The 26,202-nt window shown below is 39.1% G+C and overlaps 1 protein-coding gene across 3 annotated transcripts in view; it reads left to right on the top strand.

Annotated features, from left to right (window-relative positions):
• TP63 (tumor protein p63) overlaps positions 1-18,175 on the top strand; it is a 224,483-nt gene extending 206,308 nt beyond the window's left edge. For 2 of the 3 annotated variants that reach the window (XM_042955040.1, XM_042955041.1), the window contains exons 10-13: positions 10,986-11,143; positions 13,275-13,419; positions 14,740-14,833; positions 17,848-18,175. In XM_042955040.1, the coding sequence (XP_042810974.1) occupies positions 10,986-11,143; positions 13,275-13,419; positions 14,740-14,833; positions 17,848-18,144 (694 nt within the window). In that variant the 3' untranslated portion in view covers positions 18,145-18,175. Of the gene's footprint in view, positions 1-3,592; positions 3,942-10,985; positions 11,144-13,274; positions 13,420-14,739; positions 14,834-17,847 lie in introns of those variants that run through there. The other variant, XM_042955039.1, reaches the window with a different exon arrangement.
• Positions 18,176-26,202: the final 8,027 nt, after the last annotated feature.

The following is a 26,202-nucleotide window of genomic DNA, read 5'->3' as shown; positions in this document are numbered from 1 at the left end:
TGGGGGCATAGGCAATTTATGTTCATTTACATGGTGTACATGAGAATACATAACCCTGTGCTCCCACGTGAGGAGTTATCCAGCGCTTGTCTGACTGGGTGGCATTGCTCTGAAGGGAAATTATTTTATAATTTGGATTTCATAAAGCAATCTATTTCATCAGAGAGAAACTGCATATTAAGCTTGTGTTATTTTTAAAAAGCCCCGAAGACATTAGAAACATATCATCCCTTTTTCGCATGTGTAGCCACAGATAAATAGTGAGGAAATAGTAGCCTCCCCCTTCCCTGGGGTGTCCATTTAAAAGCGTCCTTGCATGTTTTTGAGTTACTATCTCACGGTGTGTAAGAGCTAACTTCAGTGTGGCGCCTTGTGCATGGAAGAATGTGACACTGCAAATGAAATCTTTGCAAAATATAGACATTTGGCTTCATTTTGTCTTTATTGTATCATATATACATGGGTCTCAAATGAGTAATACACATCTGCATAAATTCTCCAGTTGCTGCGTTCTTCCACTGGGTTTTTTTTTTTTCAGCTCTCTTGTTTATGTGTAAATCTCCAAGAAAGAGTATGAATGACTAGACAAAGAAAAATGGAAATCTAATTCCCTGGCAATCATTTGAAAAGAAAAAAATCAGCTTGGAAAATGCCTATAATAGCCTGTGATTTCCTTTCTAAAAATATAGTACCAATTTTATGCTGGTAAGGGATCAATCTTGTGCTTTTTTTTTTAGTAGAGGGAAAATTAGTGGGAAGAAAATACACAGTTTCCACTAAGTGGCAATAAAATATTTTCAGCTGAGTTACTTCTGTTTCTCACTATGTGTTTTCTCTCTGCTTGCTTTTCATTTGTGCATGGTTTTCCTTTTTCAAAAATTCCTTCACAGTTACCTTCATGATCATAGGCTTTATGGAAAATAAATTTTACACTGAGTTTTTGTGAATCAAATTGGTATAGATATAAGTAGGCTTTATACACATTTGCAAAGAAGTGTGATTTTTGTTGATTTGCCCACATTGAAATAAACATTCTGGGGTTATGTTTATAGAAACAAGAATCTCATGGGAGGACAAATTGGACCCATTCTTGACACTGGACTCTGCCTTCATATTTTCAAGGGACATTAACTCTTTTTTTTTAACAAAGAAACTACGGTTCTTTTTTTTTTTTTTTAAGTTTATTTATTTAGAGGGAGGGAAGAGAGCGAGCAAGCGAGCATGAGCAGGGGAGGTGCAGAGACAGAGAGCAAGAGAGAGAATCTCAAGCAGGCTTCGCACTGTTAGTGTGGAGCCCAACCCGGGGCTCGACCTCAGGAACCGTGAGATCACAACCTGAGCCGAGATCAAGAGTCAGACACTTAGCCAGCTGAGCCACCCAGGTGCCCCAAGGGACATTAACTCTTAAGACAACTTTGCAGAAGCTACTTGAGACCTTTTTAGCAATCTTTTGATGTGCGCACTTTGGACCAATAGTATTGCTTTTTCATTTTTTTCCTGTAGTTTATCCTCCGTCTTGGCTTCCACCATGATCTCAGGTCAACATCATTTTGTTAAAATTATACTTAGCCTTACTCTTGTTTTCTCTTGGAAAATCATTTTCGAGTTTCTACAGTATGGATTTATTTTAATTGTAATACAAACGTGGCATCCTGAGGAGTGTTTCCTTCTCCTTGGTGATCCCTTGATGATTGTCGATTATCAGTAATACAGGTCAGAGAACAGTGGAGCATAGTGGGATCTGGAAGGTCATGGTTCTAATCTCATCCTACCATAGTTGGGGAAACTGAGGCCCAATGACTGTGCCTGTGATTTTATAACCAGTTTATAATCAAGGTGAGATGAAAGCCAGATCTGGAAGACACAGCTCTTTGCAGTGTTTTGTCTGCTTCATTGGTTAAGAAAGTTATAATAATAAAACTAAAATAAATATCTATGCCCACTTTTATATCTCTGTATCAGTCAGTTGGTATGTATCCTTGTGGTTTCAGTACAAAGCCTTACCTCTTTAAGCTCATTTGGCTATGGCTTTCTCTAAGAGTATTGGTATTTTTTCCTCAGATTACATAGCTGAGGGAGAAGCAAGCAATATTTTCAGCATTATCAACATAGGAGAGAGGAGAATACACAAATCTCTGTCTTGTTGATAGGTATGATTTAGACCATATTTCTAAGTTTGATTTAGAAATCCTTCATATGTCCAGAGTATTTGTTTGCAATTGCCAATCTCATAGAGGAAAAAACAGGTGGATATTGACAATTTCATTTGGTTCAACCTTCTTGGTCAAGGAACAACACAACTTTTACAGTTTATACAGGGTTACTTTTTGAACATCACAGCTCTGTTAGAAAGTTTTCAGGGCAGAGATTTATTAGCCATGAATTGGTAATGAGGAAAAACCTGTGGCTAATTGAATTCAGATAGATTAAATCACTTTTCTAAGTTCTCACGTCTCATTGCACCACTAATCTCAGTTCTAGATCTCAAAGTTTGGACCCTCGTGGTCCGTATATATACTCTTGTCATAACTAAAAGATGATTCCTGTGTGTTGTCCCATCCAGTCCTTGCTCCAAGAGAAGCCCTACAATGTAATCTCCAAACAAGAAGTCAGTTACAATTCTTTATCTGAGAGTAAATTGTGCCCCTACTAATTCATATTCTGGCGTATTCTTTAAGATGATCTCAATTCTTGCTGGTGAGATGTTTTACTGAATTCCAGCCCTAACCAAATAAAAATGGCTTTGTTCCTTTGTAAGGAATAACCAAATGTGACTCAAAGCCATCTGGGAAATAATTCCCAAACACTTCATAGGGTTACACAATCTTGAGCAAAGTAAAAGGATCTGTTCCTGGCATCCTTGTGGCATAATTGATTTCTTAATTATGTAAAAGTTGCTTTCATGAGTTTGATATGTGCATTTGGAGGCCAAGTTTGTGACTGAAAGGATTAAGATATTTATCCACCTCAATCTGGGCACATACAACATGCTCATTAATAGTTCTTTACAAATACATGTGATGCAGTCCCCATACTGATAAGATCGTATTTCTTCATGCTTCGTAGTTAGGCTACACAGGAACAATAATGAGGTATCATAATTGGGCCAATGACATTTTATAAAAGATTAATGTTAATTCTTGTCTCTGCAATCCCTTTTCAAGTCATCGAGTCCAATGTGCCAAGCACTGTACTAAGTACCTTGACCTACCCTGACACGTTAGTCCTCAACTGAATCACTTGAAGAACTTGTTAAAAATATATATGCCTGGGCCCCAGCCTGGTCTCTGAGGGATCTTGTTTTTTTGTTTGTTTGTTTGTTTGTTTCTTTTTTAAAGTTCTATGGGTGATTCTGATAATTCTAGTGAACTACCACTACTTTATCTCATTTCTTCACAAAAATCTTGAGAGGAAGTCATCTCTGAGAAATTTTAAAGGAGGATAATGAGGAAGGAGCAAAAATAGCTTTGTAGGTCATTCTATTCTGTCTTACTGTGATCATGAAGGTAGGAGGGTATTTCTGTATTCAGTTGATGTGAATATATGAAGTCCTAAGTCTTCACCTCTTCTTTTCTCTGGTTCCTCTCTGCAGTCTCCTTTCAGCCTGCTTCAGGAATGAGCTTGTGGAGCCCCGGAGAGAAACCCCGAAACAGTCTGACGTCTTCTTTAGACATTCCAGCCCTCCAAACCGATCAGTGTACCCATAGACCACCCCCACCCCATATCTGTATTTTGAGCGTGTGTTTCTTGTGTGTCCATGTATGTGTGTGTGTGCGCGCGTGCACGTGTGTGTGTGTCCAGCCCTCGTAAGCAGAACTTGAAGACACTTTGGCTCAGAGACCCAACTGCTCAAAGGCATACAGCCAGTAGTGAGAAAATCTTTTGAAGGGACTCAAAACTTTACAAGAAAGGACATTTTCCACAGATTCTGCATCCTTATATCTAGCACTGGGCAGTCAGGAACCCCTGTGTTTGTCTGTGAGCTTTGTGTTTTTCTTAGAAGGGAGGGGCTCAGGTTGGAAAGAGGGGCATTAAGATGTTTATTGGAACCCTTTTGTTACCTTCTGTTGTGTTTCTAAAACTCATAAAGAAGCTTTTGAGCAGGTCTCAAACTTAAGATGTCTTTTTAAGAAAAGGAGAAAAAAGTTGTTATTGTCTGTGCATAAGAAAATTCTAGATGACTGAGAGCTTCAGTCAGGCCCTTTTAATGCTGGTCATGCAATAATATTACAAATAGTAACACACTGAAGTGTCAAGTGTACTGCTGGGCAGAGAGATGATAATTACTATAAGTAGCCAATGTGGGGGGATGTTCTTTTCTTCTTTTAGAGAGTTTGCATTATTAGTGTCCTCCCCTCAATATGTAGATAGAAAGTTCAGTAACACTGTTAGATTCTACCACTGCCACCTTGTTGGCATCTGATATGATAATCTTCCTTGCTCATGGAAACCCCGGGGCCCTACCCCGCAAGCGATTGTTAAGACCCCAAGGCAGATAAACCTAATCTGTCATTTTAATACGAGGGTAAAACCACCTCAGTAATATTATTCCAGGCAGTTAAAGTTCATATTTCAATGGCCAAAATGGGGTTCAAAGACCTCTCACCAAATCTATGACTAATTTGCTCATTGGAGCCCCTATCTCTCAGTCCTACCATGAAACTAGCCATATTGCTGATACTGTTCCAACTCCTTTGTCCAGGACACTTACATTTTATTTAAGTGATGTCCAGGTAGACAATGTGAAAATCTGAACTCCTGGTCTGAAACTTAAAGATAGAAAGAATAGATGATTTTTTTTTTTTTTTGGCTCAAAGAGTTTAGAGAATCTATTGCTTTCCATTTTAGAAATGTATTTTAAAATAATAGTTTAAAGACTTGAAAACTCTCCCCCCACTTCTCCCCACACCAAATCACCAGCCCTTTATTCTGTGTCATCACAGCAATGATTTCTTGTTATTGAGGCTGTTGCTTTATGGATGTGTGATTTTAATTTTCAATAAACTTTTGCATCTTGGTTCATCTTGCAGTTTTTCTTTCTGTCTCTCTTGCTTTTTAATTCCTTAATCCTAGAATATTTTCCTATCAATGCTTGAAGTACCATGTGTGAGTTTAAGAACAAGAGTAATTGAACAGTCCCTTCGGTTTTGTTCCACTTCTGTCAGTATTTGGTGTTTTTATTTAAGATGCTCTGTATTAAGGTCATCAGTTCTAAAAATAAATTTCAATGCCTACCTCAACTTGAAATATATTTTAGCCCTGTGGGTGTTTAATTTCACCATAAGGAGTCAGGTATTATACTATCATTTGCCTACCTCTCTGAACAGCTCTCAAGCTATATATGAAATTGCCAAACTTGAATCAAATCCAAATCCCAATCTATTAAATAATTCGGCTTCTGTGGCATGGGCATTAGCAAATCATCATCCAGAACTCTGTAGTGGAACCTGTTGTCCATTTTTGTTTTAATTACACTATGTTCTAATCTTTGAGTAATTATTTTTAAAAGCTTCAAAAACACTTGTTCTGAATAAAAATAAGTAATCTAGTAGCTTGAAAAAATACTTAAGAAAAAATTATCTTCAAGACAAAAGTATATTAGTAAAATCTGATGCACTCATTATGCTGTTGAGGTCTTTTCAAATAACTTTCCAATCCCCTTTTAAGGGGTTCACAAATCCCTAAAAGGGTTAATGAGTATGTTTAGTTTTTTTTTTGCATTTGCTTTTTCTTTCACAAGTTTTTTTTCTTTCACCCCATTTTTATGCAAGTTTTTAATGCATGTATAGTGACTTATATAAATGTATATACTTGAACTAATGGAAAATATTGTATAATTTCAGTTGATCTATCTAGAGAATCAATGCCACCTTTTGTCTTTAGAAGCAAGATTACCCAACTGGAGGGTAAGGTTACTGGCAGGGTAGTCGTGGGCAAAATTTTGAGGAAGAACACTTCCTTTTCTGATGTCACATGGCTTCCCTTTTTTTTGACCTTCCTGAGATAGGGGGTATTTTGTTTTATCTTCATTATCTCTTTCCCCTCTCAAATTCTGCACTCCAGAAACAGTTTGCTGGACTAGATTTACCCTCAGGTATCACCAAATTCTACCAGAGAGTTGCTTTCTAACCAACAATGAAAGATTTAAGGCAAAAAAAAAAAAAAAAAAGGAATCCTTTGGCGGAATTCTATATATCTCCATCAAGATGGAGATGACTTTGAATTTGTCTTTTCAAGAATTTGGGCTCTTTGCCATGGATATAGGCAAAAGGCTTGTAATCAGGAAACCTGTGTTTTTCATCCTAAATGATTTAAGGTCACCTACAGCTCTGAGATACTGAATTGTTTTCTTAGCAATGTACACAGAAGCCTGAGCTGTTAAAGTTAAGACCTAGGACTTGACTTTTCCAGAATTTCTCCTCAAAACTAGAATTACATGAAACATGTCTTTCTACATCTCTGTTATGTTGGATTCCTGCAAAAATCTAAAGAAATCTGGAGAAAACAGCCTGAGGCTTACTCCTGGTTGTTTTTCTGAGGATTGCTACACTATCGCTTTTTTTGGTGTGTGTGTGTGTGTGTGTGTGTGTGTGTGTGTGTGTGTGTGTGCCTGCGCGTGCACGCACTGGGAGGGTGGAGGAGGGCAAGAAACCCATCACGTCACAGATCCTTATTGTCCTTGTACACTTTTTCCTTCTCTTCAGATTCCTCAATAATCCTTGGGACTTTCCACTCAATGACTGTGACATTATATGTGTAAGGGGGGTGGGGGGTAAGGTGGTTCTTCAAGGCCTTTAAATTGGTCACAGACTTATTCAGTCTTGCTCCCTTTTCCACAGCACATAGAGCTTATCAGAATACTCTTTGTATTTCACTGTATTTCAGGCATTGGAAACTTAATGATAAACAGACTGCCCTGACCTTGCTCCCTGTGGCTTTAACCCTCTCTTCCACATTAAAGGAGAGGCAATCAGAATTTTTGACTTTTTGGCACTCTCTTATCCCCATTTATCCACTCACCCTAATTCCTGGACTTGTTCAAGAAAGAATAGTTTTCACCTCCTCCTGTTAATTCTTAAACTGATGCCTCTCACTCCCTTGACCAAAAACGAGAGTATTAAACATTTGCTACTGAGGGTAAGAGTAAAAAGAACCAAAGTTGCTTGAGCATCTACAAATTACGGGACAATGTCCAGGGCTCTCATATAATCTAATTTAATGTTTTCTTTTTAAAGAATATAATAGATTTTACTTTTTTATTTTTTAAATTATTTTTACAAATCTGGTATTACTGGGGCACCTGGGTGGCTCAGTTGGTGAAGGGTCTGACGCTTGATTGCGGCTCAGGTCATGAACTCAGGGTTCCTGGACTTGAGCACTCTGTCAGGCTCTGCGCTGACAGTGTGGAGACTGCTTGGGATTCTTTCCCTCCCTCTCTCTCTCTTCTCTCCTCTTGCATGCATGGGCTCGCTCTCTCTCCAAATAAATAAATAAACTTAAAAAAAACCCTATTATTATTATTATTATTATTTGATAGAGAGAGCATGTGAGTGAAGGAGAGGAGGAGAGGAAAAGAGAGAGAGAGAATCTTAAGCAGGCTCCACCCTCGGAAGAGCCCCACACGGGGCTCGATAATGCCCTGAGCCGAAATCACAAGCTAGACGCTCAACCAACTGAGCCACTCAGGTGCCCCTCTATTATTTTTTTAATTGAAATATAGTTAACATATTATATTAGTTTCAGGTGTACAACACAGTGATTTGACATTTATATACACTACAGAATGCTCACCACATTAAGTGTAGTCACCATCTGTCACTATACAAAGTTATTACAGTATTATTGACTGTGTTCCTTATGCTGTACTTTGCATCCATGTGACATTTATCTTATAACTGGACATTTGTACCTTTTAATCCCCTTCACCTACTTAGCTCATTCCTCCAATCCTTGGTCCCTCTGGCAAATACCAGTTTGTTCTCTGTACTTATGAGTATGTTTTTGTTTTGTTTGTTCATTTATTTTACTTTTAGATTCCACATATAGGTAAAATCATACAATATATTTTCCTATCTGACTTATTTCACTCAACATAATACCCTCTAGGTCCATTCATGTTGGCACAAATGGCAAGATCTCATTCTTTTTTATGAATGAGTAATATGTGATTGTATATATGCCGAATCTTTATCCACTCATGTATTGATAGACTGTTAGGTTGTTTCCATATTATTCCATGTTAGTCTTTATAGCAGCTTTTCTAGAGTAAGTATAATACCTGTTCTACAGATAAAGAAAATAAGACTCAAGAGCCTTGCATAACATCCAAAATCAATTAATTTGTGTCAAATCTAGAAGATGAACCTGGATGTTTTGTTTGACTCCAAATTTCATGTTCCTTCTTTGTTCATCTATGGTTTTTGAGCTAGCTTCCTAAAATAGTTTAGGCTGCTCATAATAAATGACCTAATAAAATGGTCAAAAATACAGACCTCAAAAAGAAACAGAGGAGAGAAGTGTAATAGGATTTGGAAGAAGGAATTTATTATGCTATAGCACGCAGGAAAAATGCAAAGCTTTAAAAAATATTTTTATTTTCCTAAAGGTGAATATTAATGGTTCAAGCAATGCTTCCATAAGCTTTTGCTTTGCATTTGACTGATTTGGGAAAATGGAAGAGAAAGAGAGAGGTATCTTTAGGCTGCAGAAGATCAACCTGCCCCTGGAGTCTGAACAGGGGGAATTTTTCCGCCTAGAGTGGGAAAAAATGGAAAAAGCACCTGGCAAAGCATCTCTTGGCCACTTTTCCCTGTGCTTCTCTGCACTTTGATATGGATTTACAAGTGTTCCTAAGTATATCCAACGTGCTAACTCTTAACACTAGGCTTCAACACGGGGATAGATGATAGTTGGATTGATGATAGTTGGGGGGACTGACTGCTAGATCCCTTGCCTCCTACCATATCTCAGTCTCTCCCACTTCTCTTACCACTTAACCCATTTCCTGATTCTGTGACCTAATGCATAATACTGTCTTGTTTCTGGAAAGTTATCACAGAATAAAAGAAAGAAACTCCTGGGCTAGGAACCAGGAGACCCTCAACTCATCATTTAGTAATGTGTGACTCGTGCCCATTTATTCTTAAGACCTTATATTTACACATATGTAAAATAGGCATAATAATTTCTGCCCATCCCTGCCCTGCCAGACCATGTTCTCCTCCAGAGGGATGTGGAAATCATTCAGAAAATGGATAAAGGAGAGCTTAGTAACCTGAAGTGTCTTGCAATTGGGAGGGTTTATTACGTAAACACCTGTTTATACAACATGGACCTATAATTGTGAGTTCTTGAAAAGATCTAAACAGCAAAAGCGATGCCCTCCTACCTTAAAGTCAGTAATTATAGAACACAGTTGAATTGTTAATTGTACACCAATTGCCATACTTATTTATGCAAATACATACATACATATATATATATATATATATATATATACACATGCACACACATACAAATATATATATATACATGCACACACATACAAACACAAGGTTTCTCTCTGTATATAATACATATATATAATTTATATAATATAGAGTTTTATATATGTGTATATATATATATATATAAAACATAGAGTGTTTTATATACACATATATACAAAATAAAATGTTAGAGAAACTGTTTTTTCACTCTCTTATCTACTATAATAAATATGACTGCAGGAAGGAGACAAATAGGAAAAAATAACGCACTTTGTCTGGAAATTGTAAAAGGGGAGTTTTCCCACCATAGTTCCAATCTTTGTTCTGTGGTCATAATTACTCACTGTAAATGGCATATAGCCCATAAAGTTCTTCCTCATCTTATCTTTTCCAGTTCCCACCACAGCCTTATAAGGTAGGTTGGATTGTTATCCCCATGTATCCACTACTGTATGAGCTCCTCACAGATGGGACTGTTTCTTACTATTTTTCTACCTCTAACATCCAATTTGAACAAGTGTGTATGTATTTATAGAGTTTTTTTGTGATAAAACAAAAGCAAAGATATTTAGTGGCCAACACGGAGAACTATAGATTCTAGTATATGCTAGAGGAAGTCTTAAACTTTGTTTTTCTGATGCTATATCCTGCTCCGATGATCATAGATATCACTAGTTCTGTAATCAGAGAGTGAGACGTGACAGTTGGTAGGGAATATCATATGTGATATGATGCATAGAATGACAAGCCAATCCGAGTAAATTTCCAAATTGAAGTTATGCTAAGTGGAATTTTTTTGTTGGTCTTTGTCTCCCAGGAGACTTGTCAAAAATCAACAGAAGACTTGTTTGGGCTCCGGGCTTCTCCTGTGTAGAAAGGCAGCTGGCATCCCCATGGGTTTTCTCAAAGGCCCTCGAACACCTAAGCAGAGGAAGCACGTTTCCATGTTGTGGCCTCTGCATGACAGCAGGCTGAGCTGCCAAATTCCCGATTTGATGGTGCTCGTAGTCATTTTCTGTATATCCCAACTGGCCTAGGAAGCTACACACAACAGGCCTCAGCTGCAATTTGAAATTGGCATCTCCATGTCTTTCTTAAGCCTTTGGGTCTTCACTGACTTCTTTTCCCTTATTGATTTTCAAACTTGTTTGAGTTGAAGGGCCAGAGAGGGGAAAGAGATGGAGAAAAAAAATAATAGAGGCAAAAAGAAGATGCAATTGTTTCCCCTCTCACAAAAGAGATTCTTTAGGAAGATATACAACTTCATACTCTAAATTCAGGAGAAATATGACTTGATGATAGCCTTGCAATCCCTCCCTAGTTTACAAAAAAAAAATTCTCAGACAGAAACAAATAATTTCTTGTCATAGGTCCTGGAGGAATATTTTTACAAATTGTAGTTCAAGGCCACGTTTCGATCTGAGACCTGTGGGATCTGACAAGTCCGCCCTGTTCAGTATGACCCGCTCACCATCATTGCCATGTTTATGTTCCCAGGACCTCGATGCAGACTCAGTCTTCATATGGTAACAGCTCTCCACCTCTCAACAAAATGAACAGCATGAACAAGCTGCCTTCTGTGAGCCAGCTTATCAACCCTCAGCAGCGCAACGCCCTCACTCCTACCACCATTCCTGATGGCATGGGAGCCAACAGTAAGAGCATCTCCGTTTAGCTGCGCCTTATGGGTCCACAGGGCTAGTGTAGGGGAGGATTCCACTCTGGGGTGCGGGGAGAGGCTTGCTTTTTAAGCTGAGGAAAGGCACAGTGGGACAGACAGATCACAGCCTAATGGCTTGAGTTCCTCATGGTGAGCTTTTCGTCGCTTTCGAAGTGTATGGTTCATGGCAAAGCACATTGGTAGAGATAGAGGAGGCTGTTCCTTCAGTAGAGAAAAGGATCTCTGTGAAAACAACCATGCACTTCCCATCAACCTGGTTGGGGGACCCACCTCCTATATCCTTTGAGATAGTGAAAAGGAAATATATCCAACATGTGGGAAGTAGCATGGTGTGGTAGACTTAAAGTCTAGAGAAATAGGTTGTCCTCTGGATGCTATGGCAGGACTAGCCATGCAACTATGGACAAGTAACCTCTCTGCTCTAATGCTCCGTTTCCACTCATAAAAGTATCACTCTTCACTTTTAACATCTTATGATTGTGTGTCCCTGTGATCTTAGCCTTCTCATCTTGTCTACGCCATCCTATATACAGTCATTAAGGAACTGACATAGAGAAAGGAGTCTCCCTTTTACTTATTCACGCACAGATTACTCACATCGACTAAGTATAACTGTGAGAGGCAATGTGAAAATTGGGCCTCCAAATGAATGGTGATTGCTATATAGCTTTGCTGTAAATAGAATTATCCACTAGAACTAAATCTAGCAAAGTGCATATCCAAACTAGAGAAAATCAAACGGATGCTAGAAATGCAGAAGGATGTATTATAAGGACACAGAAGTCTAAACACTATACATGTATCCTACAATGCCCCTCATAAAATAATGCTTCAATCTTGTCCTTTGAAATCCTTCATTATTCTGATCAAGCCTTTAAACCTGCATTTCAGTATTACCTTGAAGAGATTAGAGGTTTTGTTTTGGTTTTGTTTTCTTAAAGTTAAGGGAAGCTAGGGTTGTGACTCTCTGTGGTCCGATGGCAAAGATTCAGATTTACATGAGACACAGGTGTATGTGGTAAGGTTGCTTGGTTTGCTAACAAAGACTTTAGAGCCAAACTGCTGTCTCACTAGTGATAAATTCATCCTAAGGCTCCAAACCTCACCCCCTGACAGGTCTGCTACTCTGACAGCAAAAGGAAAAAGTGTCATTTTTTTTTTTTACTTTATTTCCTCTCTTGTGACATCTTAGAGTCCATTTGTTCCTTCACATTTGTGTAATTTACGGTTTGCCTACTTTTTCTTTATACTTCACAATTTTCTTTGATAGCACCGGCAAAGTCAGAAGGGAAAGTGATAAGATAAAATAAGCCTGTGCTCTTTAGGGGGCTAGTTGGTGACAGAGGCCTTTCCTTTGGGAGCATATTGCTATTCACGAAAATAAAAGCAAATCGCATTAATCTTTTAGTAGCAATGTTCCTCTGGTTTTTTTTTGACCTGAAGACAAAATTTGTTTCATAGATATGATCTGTATTAAGCGCTTCTTCTCTATAGGTAGATGTTTCCAGTTTGTAGTGTAGTAAAAAACCAATCAGTGTTGCTGGTGTCCCTGAATACAATCCAGAAATGGACCATAAGAAAGAGCTGGAACCTTTCATTTCATTCTTGCTTAATAGGCCTATGGTTCCCAAATATTGCAATAAATCCTTCTGTTCCCAAACAGTTATTCCAGAGGTCATTCTCATTCACAGATCTGTTTACTTGTTCACCTCACCTCAGTTTACTGAGCACGTGATCTGTGCCAGGCCTAAGAAGTTAGCCTAACAAGGGAGACAGAAATATAAGCCATGAAGGCAAATGCAAAGAGGAATATATTAACCTCAGGAGTAGTGTGCAGTTGAACAGAGCATTAGAAAGAAGTGGGGGGAGATTGTCCTAGGAGCACATGCAGGGTTTGAGAAATGTGTAATTATTTTGGAGTTTGGTGAACGTTGTCTTCTGTTGGATGAGACATAGGGTGCTTAAGGGGTGCAGTGAGAGAGAAGACTGAAAAGGAAGGCTGGTGGATTAGGCCCTTGGTAACATTAAACCAGACAAGATGGACCCCTGGGAAGCTGGTACTGATGACGGCAGTAACCCTCTCTGTTCCTCCTGCTTCTGTTCAGTTCCTATGATGGGCACCCACATGCCAATGGCTGGAGACATGAATGGACTCAGCCCCACCCAGGCCCTCCCTCCCCCACTCTCCATGCCATCCACCTCCCACTGCACTCCCCCACCTCCGTACCCCACAGATTGCAGCCTTGTCAGGTGAGTCCACGGCATGTGCCCCCGGGGGCCTGTCCTCAGCAACTCGGGGTGGTGGAGGGCGGATGCTCTCAGAGTTCAGTACGCAGTTGGGAAAAAAAGAAAGCAGCCCTTCCTACGATGGGTGTTCAGCACTGTTATCTCTGATCTGTGGAGTGGTCAGCAGTGTTTAATCGAGGAAAAGCACTATAATCCATAGGGGACAAAGTGAAAATGTGAGTTTATAGGCAAATCATTTTTCATGCCTGTTTCCCCTCATCTTCACTTACCCTCTTCCTCCTCCCTCACAGTTTCACATGGTCAGTTGTGGCCTTCAAACTGGTGCTCAGGGCTGGGGACCCAAGAAGGGCCGTAAACTTGCTATCTCGCTCCCTTTCCCGTTCTCCAGGACTCCTAGCTCTCAGCCACCATGGCCTCATTATGTCGGAGTGGGATGTCCGTAAAGAAGTTTTAATGGTTACAGAGACGACAGGGACTTTCAAGAAGCCAATGGCCGCTGTTACACTGCCATACACAAAGCAGGCACACCTTAGGCAAGGGGGTTCAGACAGCCAGAAGAGGGAAATGTGTGAAGCCTGAAAGATCTCTTCCCACAGAAGTGAGAGTGGGTGCCACATCCACGCCTAGTGCACATCATCTGCCCCTGCTTCACGTGCAGAATGACCCTTTCGTTTGGCTGTTGGAAAAATGGGTACTGATCCCCATGTGACTGATGCGGCAGTCCTAAACAGTGTCAGAGAGACGGCAAGGCGTGTGGCTTGTGCCACCCCACCTGTGGCTCTGTGATGGTGGCATCACCAATCTGAGACCAGCGCCAGAAAGGAGGGGTCTGTATTCTGAGTAGGACATAAATCAGAAAGCATTCCTAGTAGAGTAGCCTCCATTTTTTTCTTAGCCGCGTGAACCATTCTCAGAAACCCCAGAGACAAAGCAATTCGAGTAGAGGTGCTCTTTTGGACGTGAAGAGGCAGGAGGCAAGAGCGCTGGGAACCTGACCACTGGGCTCCTTCCTTTCACCCCCCTGCAATGGCTCATAAGGCACTTATCTATGTAGAACCCCTGAGAATTCCATCAATCACCTTTTGAAAATCACTGCTCTGCAGGAATCTTCAGAGTTGATTTTAATTTCTATAGACCTAAAGTTCAAGTCACTAACCATTCCCAAACCTCAAATCCAAGGCCTCCGTATGTTTCACCTGCCCCTAGTCTTTCCTGTAGGGCATCCGAGGGCGATAATGTTGGGTTTTCCTTTATCTCGCCAATGCAGTTGGGGTGAACTTTCTGTTTCTGTTTCCTCCTTCCTCTTCCCTCCTCCCTCTGCAGTTTCTTAGCGAGGTTGGGCTGTTCATCATGTCTGGACTATTTCACGACCCAGGGGCTGACCACCATCTATCAGATTGAGCATTACTCCATGGATGTAAGTAACTGTTAGACTTTTCTCTTGAGTTTTATTTCTTCATTCCCTCCCCCTGGTGACATCCACCTTGTAGTTCAGTTCCCCCTGGTTTTAAAATTTGTTATCATACCCTCAGTCCCCAAATTTGGTGGAAACCATTACCATATTAGAAAGATTCCCAGGCCTGAGCCTACATACGTGAGAAGTTTGGTGATCAGTCTTCCTCTGCTTGTCAGATCAGCCAGTAATTCTCTATAGCACACATAGTGTATTCAGTGGGAAAGAGGAAACCCAATTCCCACCTCCAAGATATTTATAATCTCGAAAGAATTTAGAGAATTTTTTAGATGTGCTCATTAATCAGTATGAGACCCCAGGGAAGCTATCAGGAATCAGGTGATATTATCCTCACTTTAAATCATGGAGAGACAACATTATAATCATTTGCATGATGAGTTGATGGCAGAACTAGGAATAGAGTCCTAAGGTGGAAGCTTCTGGTCTTTAACTCTGTTAACTGGCTTCTTCTGCCTTTCCTTAAAGTAGGACCTTAAGGAGGATTCAGCCATTCCTCTCAATTAGAACCATATGTTCCCTCATTTTCAATTATATTAGAATAGGGCCAAGCCATCCTTGACCATTGAGAAAATTCACTGGTCATGGTTCAAGTCCCATCCATGCTTTTTAGTAATAATGAGACTTTGGGTTATCACTTTGCCTCTCTGAGCCTCAGTTTATCAAACTGGGTTCAAAATCACTCCCTCTGGCTTTGATATTCTTTGTCTTTTGCAGCAAGCTGGATGGAAGGGGACTGTGTGTGTGTGTGTGTGTGTGTGTGTGTGTGTGTGCGCGCGCGCGCTTCCTATACCACTTCATGAATGGCTTGTATTCTTGGGAGCTTGTATTGTTCTGGCTTATGGCAATCTGATTTTCCTTCCAGGCTTCTCTTCATGCTGCTCTCTTTGGGGTTTACTATCCTCTCTTCCAGCTTCCAGAGGGCCTTTTGGACTAGTGGAAGAAATATTCTCTGCCTCTGCTGCTGTTTGTGTAGTTGAGATCTCTTCTTTCCCCTCCTTGAGCACCGATGCTAGAGATGCCCCTGCAGCATGAGAATGCCCCAGCCCTTGTGATGACAAGTACATACTGCACTGCCTCTGTGCCCACCCCTCTCCTCCCCACACATCACCCTGGCTGCTGCTCCCTGATGGAATAAATTATAAGTGAAAACTATAGAGAATGCTTTAGTAGTAAGTTTCGACAGGTTTTGGGTAACTTTACAATGATGTCCATCCATTGAGGAGAAGAGAGTTGCCCTGTCTTTGATAGTCCTATATGATAGAACAGAGAATCGGTCCCTTCCCTATTTTTTTTTAAAGTTATGCCATCCACTTGCTCCCTGTCCCCACTGGGGAGTGTGTCAAGGTACCCCCTTGGCTATTAGGATCTGCAGATGTTCTCCAGAAGTCCATCTCTGTTGGTGTTGGCTAGGTCTTGTGCCGGTCTCTGGACAACAATTTCCTCATCTATCATAAGTTAAAATCTATCCAGAGAATCATGGAGATTGAGGGAGGCCAGTTTACAGTGTTAGAGACTTATTGAGAGCTCCAGAAGCATAAAGAGTTACACTTACTCATCTCCATGTGGGTTGTCTTCTTTATGGTGTATTCTTCTGCCAGAATGGGAAATCGGAGTGCCCATACTGCAAACGTCCAAACTGGGAAGTAATTGGGAAGCTATCTCATTTCTGCATCCTCACCTCAGCTTCTTCCATCTCATTACTGGAAATAGAAACTTCTTTTGCAGCTTGTCTCTCAATACCTGTCTGAGTCATTTGGCATCCCTTCCTGAAAAAACGATATGGTTACATTTGGCAGTTTTCATATCCCTTCTAAGATGCCGGACTGGGTTAATAATAATTTAATATGGTAATAATGCCAATGGTTAAGATTTAGATAGTGTCATTTATAATTGGTCTAGTACTTTCACATCCATATTCACACAAGAGCCCACAATGCGTGCTGATGTAAAAAGGAATTTGATCCCATTTTATCAATGAAGAAACTAAGGCCAGTAGGGAAAAAGTGACTTGATGAAGGTCTAGAGTCATTCAGTGACAGAATAAGAACCTCTGTCAAGGTCTTCTTACTCCAAACACAGTGTTCTTTCTACCCACCATGCTGCTCCAAAAAAAACAAAAAAACAAAAAACAAAACAAAAAAAAAAATGTGAGCCATCACTGAAACAAGCTAATGAAGAGATAATGCAGATAAAAATGTAAGAGATGTCTCCACAGATAGTTAAGCTCGGGCATATTTGTAATGCCTTCTACCCCCATTAATAGAGGATGGACACATACTTTGCATTTGGATACCCTGGTTTATCCAAACACCAAGAGACCTTCTGGCCATTAGGGCAGTTTAGGCTCAGAGGCTGTCCTGAGTCCCCATTTCATTTACTTAGTTGTGTAACTTTAGACTTGTCAACCTCTCTGAACTTCAGCTTTTCAATCTATAAAGCGGGTGCAATAGTATCTACCACTAATCTGAGTATTAAATGAGATCATGTATATAAAATAATTAGTTCAGTGCCTGGTATACAGAGAGTGTTCATTACCTATTAATAAACTTTTTTTTTCCTCATCTACTCATTTGAGCAGTGGTGATGTTCCACTGATATCTTTCTTCTAGTGACTAGAGCCAGGTAGATTTAAGAGTTGGAAGGTACCTCTATCTCATGTTTTTGGTTTAGGACTTTTGCCCTCTGATCTAACTATCCCTACTTTACTAGTGAAAAAACAGACCATTAGAGAGCAAGTGGGGTGTTATCCACAAGCAGAAATGGCACCTCAAGGCTGTGCCTTTTGCTTACATATAATGGCAAGGGTTATCAGAGAATTAATTTTATTTTCCAATTTGGAGATCAATCAATTCAGGACAGTTAAATCAGAACACTGGGGAATGATAAAATGATGTGGACTAAATCGTCAGTCTGTCCCTTTGTCCTAAATCTGTTTGCTCCCCTTTCTTATTGCACAGGATTTGGCAAGTCTAAAAATCCCTGAGCAATTCAGACATGCCATCTGGAAGGGCATCCTGGACCACCGACAGCTCCACGACTTCTCCTCCCCTCCCCACCTCCTGAGGACCCCAAGTGGTGCCTCCACAGTCAGCGTGGGCTCCAGTGAGACCCGCGGCGAGCGCGTTATTGACGCTGTGCGCTTCACCCTGCGCCAGACCATCTCCTTCCCGCCCCGCGATGAGTGGAATGACTTCAACTTTGACATGGATGCTCGTCGCAACAAGCAACAGCGCATCAAGGAAGAGGGGGAGTGAGCACCACCGTGTGAACTCTTACCATCCTGTCCCCACCTGTCTGCCTCCCTACAAAGCACTAGTGCTTGACCTTCAGAGCGTTCTCCCTAGGTCTTCTTCCTCTTCTCAGTCTGGTTTCTTAAGGGAAGAAGAAGTAAGAGGCTACCTTTGATTTAATGTCCAACCTGGCATCTGATTCTGATTCTGGCTTTAAGCCTCCAAATCTATTGCTTGCAGAACTGAAGTTACCATGGCTAGGTGGAAGTGAGCAAAAGAGCAGTGGGTGTCTCCTTAAGCTGCAAAGATTTCTCATTGACTTTTATAAAGCATTTTCACCCTTATAGTCTAAGACTATATATATAAATATATAAATATACAGTATGTATTTTTGGGTGGGGGACATTGAGTTTTGTTTAAATGTAATTTAAAGGAAAGGAAATTGAGTTGCACTTATCAACTTATTATTTTTTTTTAATTTACTTATTTGGATGGTTTATCTATACCCTTTATTTCAAGGGGTATCATGTATGGTAATAGGTATCTGGAGCTTGACGGCACATGTGAGTGACAAAAATGTCCCTTCACTTATTTTGATATTAAACAGTTGGCACATCAAACCTTTGGATGCATCCAGTTGTATTTACCATTGCTTATCATATGGGAGAGACTGTATACATATATCCACAGTTCTGTATGTTGGCGTACTTCATGTTACTGGCACTGCTGTTAGTGACGCTCGTTCACTTTGCGGTTATTTTTAGTCCAATCACAAGAAAAAAAATCCACGTTCACACTGTCACAGGAGTGTGGCACTGGAAGAAGGGAAATAGCCTCTCTTGCTTTTGGTTGGGAATGGGGAATGCAGATAATGCCTAATAATTCTTAAAAGGTGTGTGGCAACCGGGTCAAACACATCTGGTATATGTATCTGGGTATATCAGCAATCCACTTACATTTAATACCAGATGCCTTATCTCTTAATATTTATTGGGAAAACATTTGTGGCCATTACAGAAGCCTGAAAACTAAGTTTCAGTACTGGGTTGACTAAGTCAATTAGACATTTGCTACCACTGTTCAAATTAAGTTTGATTTGATTAGAATGAATGCCCTCTATCTAGTTCTTACACTGCAGTCATAAGGTTTATTAAGAATATCCAGAAAAACAGGAATCATACAGAAATACTGAATCTCCTCTAAACGGTAAGCAGTCAGTGAGCTGTGAACTGAAATTCTTAGAAGACCTTTTGAAACACAGATAATATTATTTGGTAAAAGTTTCTTTTGGAAATCCTCCAATGATGTAAAACTCTGCAAGTAGAAGCTTGTTTATCTTTCTCTCTCCAAGGATGAAAACAGTAGTGATTTGGAAAATATAAGATTATGAGATCAGCTTTCCTGTGGCATCAGTTGCATCACTATATAACTTTTCATTTTTGATCAATAAGAGTTTGAGTTTGTTGGAAAATAACTGTGAGAATCTAATTTCCCGTCCATCTCTCTTCTGGACTGTCGTAGACATAAAAATGTCCCCACAGATGAGGGGATCAGCCTTCCAAGGGAGGCGTTGCTTGAACCACTTAAACATAGAATCGTCTTCAGACTTTGAGAAAACCTGTAAATGACGATACTCCTGTAGATCTTTCAGAAAGATACTTTTTTTTTCCAAACTCTAAAACAAATATTTTGTACATATGCTAATGAGCTCTAAAATCCTTCTGTGCATTCTAGTAAAGGGCTTTGATTGCACATAAGCTTCCATTTCTGTTTTAAAGTGCAAAAGGGCTAACCGGGCTCAAAAATATGATGTGTGAGTTTCACCTGAAAAGTGTATATATGTTTTGTGTGTGATATTGCCTACTTTGTGTTTCAGTTTTTGTTTTCTTCTTGGGATAGTGGGTTTTCCAGAACCACAGTTCAAAATTTTTTTTATTATTATTATTATTGTTTTTATATTTTCATGGAAACACCACTTAGTAAGATGACAATGTCAAATAAGAAAATAAATGCCATAACTGTAAGATAGGGGGATGGGAAAGTTGTTTTTTATTATTATTTTTATTTTGTACGTTAAAAGAGAGTGAGTCCTTGATTTCAAAGTTTTATTGTGCTTAAGTGGTTGTGGGCCTGTTACTTTGTGGAATAAATATGTGGATTTGAAAACCTATTAAGGGGAAGAATAAAAGCTGTGCATTGGCAACGCGAGGAGGGAAATAGCTTCCTCTACTGTCCTGAGTGTTTGAACAAGCCTAGGACTTCTTCTGAGCTATTTCAGCACTATTCAGGTAGCACTAAGGACTCAGAAATCCCTGTACTGTATCATGTGTTTGGCACTAGCCAAGGCTAAGCACAATTACTGGCCTCATGTCCTGGTGGCAACTCGCGCTCTTTGAGTGTATGAGTAGCTAGGATAAGGGGTGAAAGAGTATTAGGGACAGACAAGTGGGAGTGGGCTTAATGGAGTTCTGGTGGCCTCAGCTCAACGCAGTTAGCTGGGGAGTAGAAAGGTTTTTGTTTGGAGGTGATTAGAAACAGAAAAGGAGAATAGAACTTTCTTCATTAATTCCACTGACCTCTTGTTTTCCTGACATTCTCCTAAAGTACAGTATGTGGGATGTTAAATGTTAAAGGTTGTGTTTTTTTATTATTTTTATAATTGTACAAAAATTAAATGTCAAATGTTTTATATGCTTTATTAATGTTTTTGAAAGTTTCTTTCTTATAGATGTGATACTTTTTTTTTTAAGCTTCTGTTGCTTGTCTTTTGGTATTTTGTGTAATGGGATTTTGGTGAGCCAGAGGCACACCCATGTTTGCCAGGGCATGCAATAAAATTTACAAAATAAATAAAAATGCATCAAGAAATGGTGTTGATGGTGTGTGTGTTCGTGTGTGTGTACGTGTGTGTATGCGTGTGTGTGTGTCTGTCTGTCCTTTGGCTTTATTTTTATCACTGAGGAAGAGGAAAGAGACATTACGGAGATTCAAATATTGATGTTTCTCATCTCAGAGAAAATTATTATTATTTTCTTATTTTCACCAATCTATGAGGTAGGAAAGACCAGGAAAATACCCTCATTTGGTACATGAGATACTCACAGATTTAATACTTTATTTGATTGAAATCAGAATGAGTTTGCTTTGGAATAGGAACTAAACTACAGATACTCCTAATGTCTATTTAGTGATTTTCCCATGACAATGACCTCAGCAGCACTGGGAAGGGATGCAGATGCCTGGTTGTATGTGGAAACGGCACTACAGATGGTGGGCTCTGGGCATGTTCCCCTTTAAACTCAGTGTTAATATCAACTCTCAATTATATACTTTGATTCAGCCAATAAAATATCTACTATCAAAATGGTTTGATGATTTTTACTAAAGAAATAGGAAAGTTTGTTCTTTTATGGGCTACATTAGATGGCATGAAAGCAATTTAATAGCTTAGATTTATAAATAACTATGGAATGACATTGGATATAATACATAACACTTTAAAAATATCAGTTTGTTTTCCTGTTTATATATAGAATCACATCATGTATGTGTACATTCAAATAGGCAAAGAAGATTCAGCTTAAATTAGGGGTACCAAAAAGTTCAAAATTCTTATTCCTTAAAATCTAGGTGATAGAGCCTCCAAAATGAAATGACTGATACAATGTTTCCAAGAAAAGAAAAATAAAGAGCAAAGAAAATAGTTAATTCTTGATATGCTATTAAGGCACTTTATAATCAAATAAACTTATTTTTTGAGCAGTTCTAGCTATTCATATAGATTTCTACTTCATGGCTTTTATTGTCTCTTAGAAATCTTCTGAAGTGTAAAACAAAAACTTGATAGAAACATTTTAAGACTTTTTTAGTGTAGTTTGTTTCATAGTAAAATTGAGAGGATAGCATAACTTTCCCATGTAGCCTCTGACCTCACACATGCACAGCCTTCCTCATTATCAGCACCCCCCCACCAGAGCGGGCCATGTGTTACAATTGAGGAACCTTCATTGACACCTCATAATCACCCAAAGCCCATGGGTTCCATTAGGGTTCACACTTGGTGCTGATTTGCTATGGGTTTGGACAAATATACAGTGACATGTATCCATCATTGCAGGACCATAAAGAGTAGTTTCACTCCCCTGAAATTCCTCCCACCCCAAAACTCCTGGCAACCACTCTTACTATCTGGCAATCCTCTTACAATCTCCATGGTTTTGCTTCTTCCAGAATGTCATATAGCTAGAATCATACAGCATGTAGTCTTTTCAGATGGACTTCCTCCACTTAGTCATATGCGTTTAAGTTTCCTCCATGCCTTTTCATGGCTTAATAGCTCATTTCTTTTTAGCGTTGAATAATATTCCATTGTCTGGATGTACCAGTTTTTTTGTCCTTTCACTTTCTGTAGGACATCTTGGTGACTTCCAAATTTGGGCAATTGTGAATAAAGTCTCTATAAAACATCTGTGTGCAATTTTCTGCATGGGCATAAGTTTTCAACTCTTTTGAGTAATTCCAAGGAGCATGATCGGTGCATTGCATGGTAAGAATATGTTTAGTTTTGTAACCAACTGTCAAACTGTCTTCCAAAGTGGCTGTACCATTTTGCCTTCCCACCAACAATGAATGAGAGTTCCAGTTGCTTTACATCCTTGCCAACCTTTAGTGTTGTTAGTATTCTGGATTTTGACCATTCTAATAGGTATACAGTGGTACCTCATTGTTTTCATATGCATTTCCCTGATGACATATGTGGAGCATCTTTTCGTAGGCTTATTTTTCATCTGTATATCTTTTTTAGATATGTCTGTTTAAATATGTTTAGATATGTCTGTTAAAGTCTTCGGCCCATTTTTTTTTTCAGTTTTATGTTCTCTTATTGTTGTTTTAACAATTCCAAAACTACTTAAAGAAACAATTAAATGTATTCCTTACAATTATCACAGCATTTATATTATCATATAAATCTAAAATGCAGTATGGAAATTTAGTGGTTTTGCTTTTTCATATATTGAGACATTTTGTCTCTTTACCATGGCAGGAATTACTTTATTCTTACTTGTCAATTCTAATGAGCCAAAAAACAAAAGACTAAAATTTTTAAAAAAGGAAGAATGGTGGAATTGTCCAAAACCGTGCTGATATGGCAGCCACTCGCTACCTGTGATTGCTGAGCACTTGAAATTGTGGGTATTTAAAACTGAGATGTGCTGTAAGTGAAAAATATATATTTGATATCAGAGGCTTAATAAAAGTAAAGAATATGAAATATCTCATTGATAATTTTTATGTTGATTACGTGTTAAAAGATATTGTGGATTAAATAATATGTTATTAGAATTAATTTTATCTGTTTCTTTTTATATTTTATGTGCCCATTAGAAGATGTAAAACTATACAAGTGACTTTCATTACAGTCTTATTGGACAGCTGGCCCAGAAAGATGATGCAATAAGAAACCCAGAAGGGTAGTGAGATGAATTTACTGTTGCCTAATTTCTAGTTTTCTTGCCACGTTGCTCTAAAGTACTGCATCATCTTTCAAGAAGGGATAGTGGTCTTTGTAGTCTCGTCTTGGTAGTCTGTTTTTAGTTTTTCCTAAGAATTCATAATCTTTCATTTGATCCCCATAAAGAAAGAAATTAAAGAAATTAAAGAAATTAAAAAATTGACATAAAAAGGTGTTTCAAAATTGTTAAATCAGGAGATGAATATAAAGAGACAGCGCCACTTTGGACTCTAATGTTGATGGTGAGGTTGATTAAGTTAAATGTCAGACTGAGTTTTCATGTGATAATCTCCTAGATGAATTTTCTCAAACAAAAGCCTCAATGGTTGAGCAATATAGTTCTAGGGATACAAAGGATATATGGTACTCATATAGTTAATTATTCAGCAAGTAGAATTTCTCCATGTAAATTTTGGTGACAAGAGCTTGCCCATCCTGTGTTTCTAAAAAAACATGAGTCATTATTCTTTAATAATTCGTGTGCACCAAAATTTACCCGATTTGCATAGGACTTCTGAGGACCATATTTCTGCTTTTGGGTGTACTGTTCGGATTCTTTAGGAAGGTAACCCAGGGATACCAGTTGGTATACAAGGCACTTCTGATAGCAAAATAAAAGTATAGAATAAAGGGCTACACGTGAGTGGTGGGTCATAATCGAGCCTTCCTGAATCAGGGAAGATACTCTTAATCTTGAATCAGGGCACCCACAGATTGGCATCCTCCCTTCAATGACTCTTTCTCTTACATAGTCTATGGTTCTCTTATAAGATAAACTAGCACATAAAGGACTTCTAGCCTTAAGTTTAGATTTCCCAGCATCCTCTTTGTACTCCCAAAAGCCGTAGTGTCCATTATTATTTTTCCGAGCTTGATTGACATTGTCTTTTCTCCTGGTGCTTCAGGCTCATATCGGAAATGGTTCTATAGAGGGGCACCTGGGTAGCTCAGTTGGTTGAGCATCCAACTTGGGCTCAGGTCATGATCTCGTGGTTCAGGCCCTGCATTGGACTCTCTGATGTCAACACAGAGCTCACTTCAGATTCTCTGTCCCCCTCTCCCTGCCCCTCCCCTGCTTGCGCTCTCCCTCAAAATGAACATTTTAAAAACCGGTTACACAGATATATAGGTTTTCATGGAAATACAAAGAGATGGGGTTGAAAGAACACTACACTGAAGTAAGTCTGGTGACTGGGGCCAGGTGCTTGATTTTCTGCACCTCACCTTCACATCTGTAATCTGAGGGTTGTGAACCCCTGGCACATATTTCAGCAATATCCGTTAAAGAGAGCTTAAGAGTGTCCTGAAACGAGTCTGCCAAAATAGATATAAGGTTATAATTTTAAGACAAATTACAGTCACAAAGCCATATATATACATATGTATATATATGTATATATGTATATATATGTATATGTATATATGTATATATATATGAATAGTTCATGAGTTTAAAGTATAGATTTTAGAGTCAGTGTTGGGTGTGCACTTGAAATTTATGAGATTTGTAATTCTGCACACTGATCCTGAATCCATGTGCCAAGTGGGTGACAAGTACTGGCAGGTAGGTTTCTCCTTTGCAATTGTGATCAGAATTCTCGGTCTAGGACCTTGGAGGGTATAGTATTTTGTAATTCGAGTAAAAGCTACATGCTGAAGGCCGAGAGACAGGAAGAGATTTCTAGCAAAGAGAGTTTTGCATAGGGAGCCGCAGATAGTATAGTAAGAATTTTATGGTACTTTAACTCATCTGACATTTGCTCTAGAATTTGAGGAATACCACAATTTTGTCTGTAAAAGAAATCATAATGATTCGGAATAATGGTTTTATATTTCTAAACTCTAGGTACTACCTTTTATAAGTTGGTCATCCTGCCCTACCGTTTTTCAGCTAGGTCTGCATCAAACTGTATCTAATTTTTTGTCAATTAACCAATACCTTCCTAAAAGTTAGAGAAAGAACTTGAAAGCACTCACAATACCTAGGGTTTAGAAAAGCCTGGATTTTAAATGAGATTGAAAAGAAAAGGAACACAAAGAGCAACCCATTGTCAGATTCCGGGCTGTGAAATAAATAGAAATTCTGCTGTGTCATTCTACAGGGCCTCCTGCCAGATGCATTTTGGATATGTTCAGAACATCTGTGCCCAAGGATTCTAAAACTGGAGTGTCATCAAGGTACCAGTGTGTTTGGTATAGTGAAACAAATCCTGGTATTCATAAGTATCCAATATTCTTTTAAAATAATGTTCTAGGAAATTCACCTTTGTGAAACTCACCCAGGCAGGAGAAAGCCCTAGGAAGTCTAACACCTGGTGTTCAGAGTGATTCTCAGGCCACTGGGAATGTGTGTGTGTGTGTGTGTGTATTTTTCTTTTACTACTTTTGGGACAGGGGCCCATCTTTTCCCTTTGTCTTTTGCTTTTTCAGGGACCCTAAAGTGTTTCACCCTACCTGGTTTACTCATAAGCAACACAAACTCAGCAAAATGATGTGACAATTATCTTTGGAACAGTCCCATTTCATTGCCTAATTCCTCTCTTTACTACCAGAGACATCCACACGGTATT

Source organism: Panthera leo, chromosome C2 (genome assembly GCF_018350215.1).
Source record: "Panthera leo isolate Ple1 chromosome C2, P.leo_Ple1_pat1.1, whole genome shotgun sequence".
NCBI classification, from domain to species: Eukaryota; Metazoa; Chordata; class Mammalia; order Carnivora; family Felidae; genus Panthera; species Panthera leo.
This window is presented reverse-complemented; position numbering and strand designations above follow the sequence as displayed.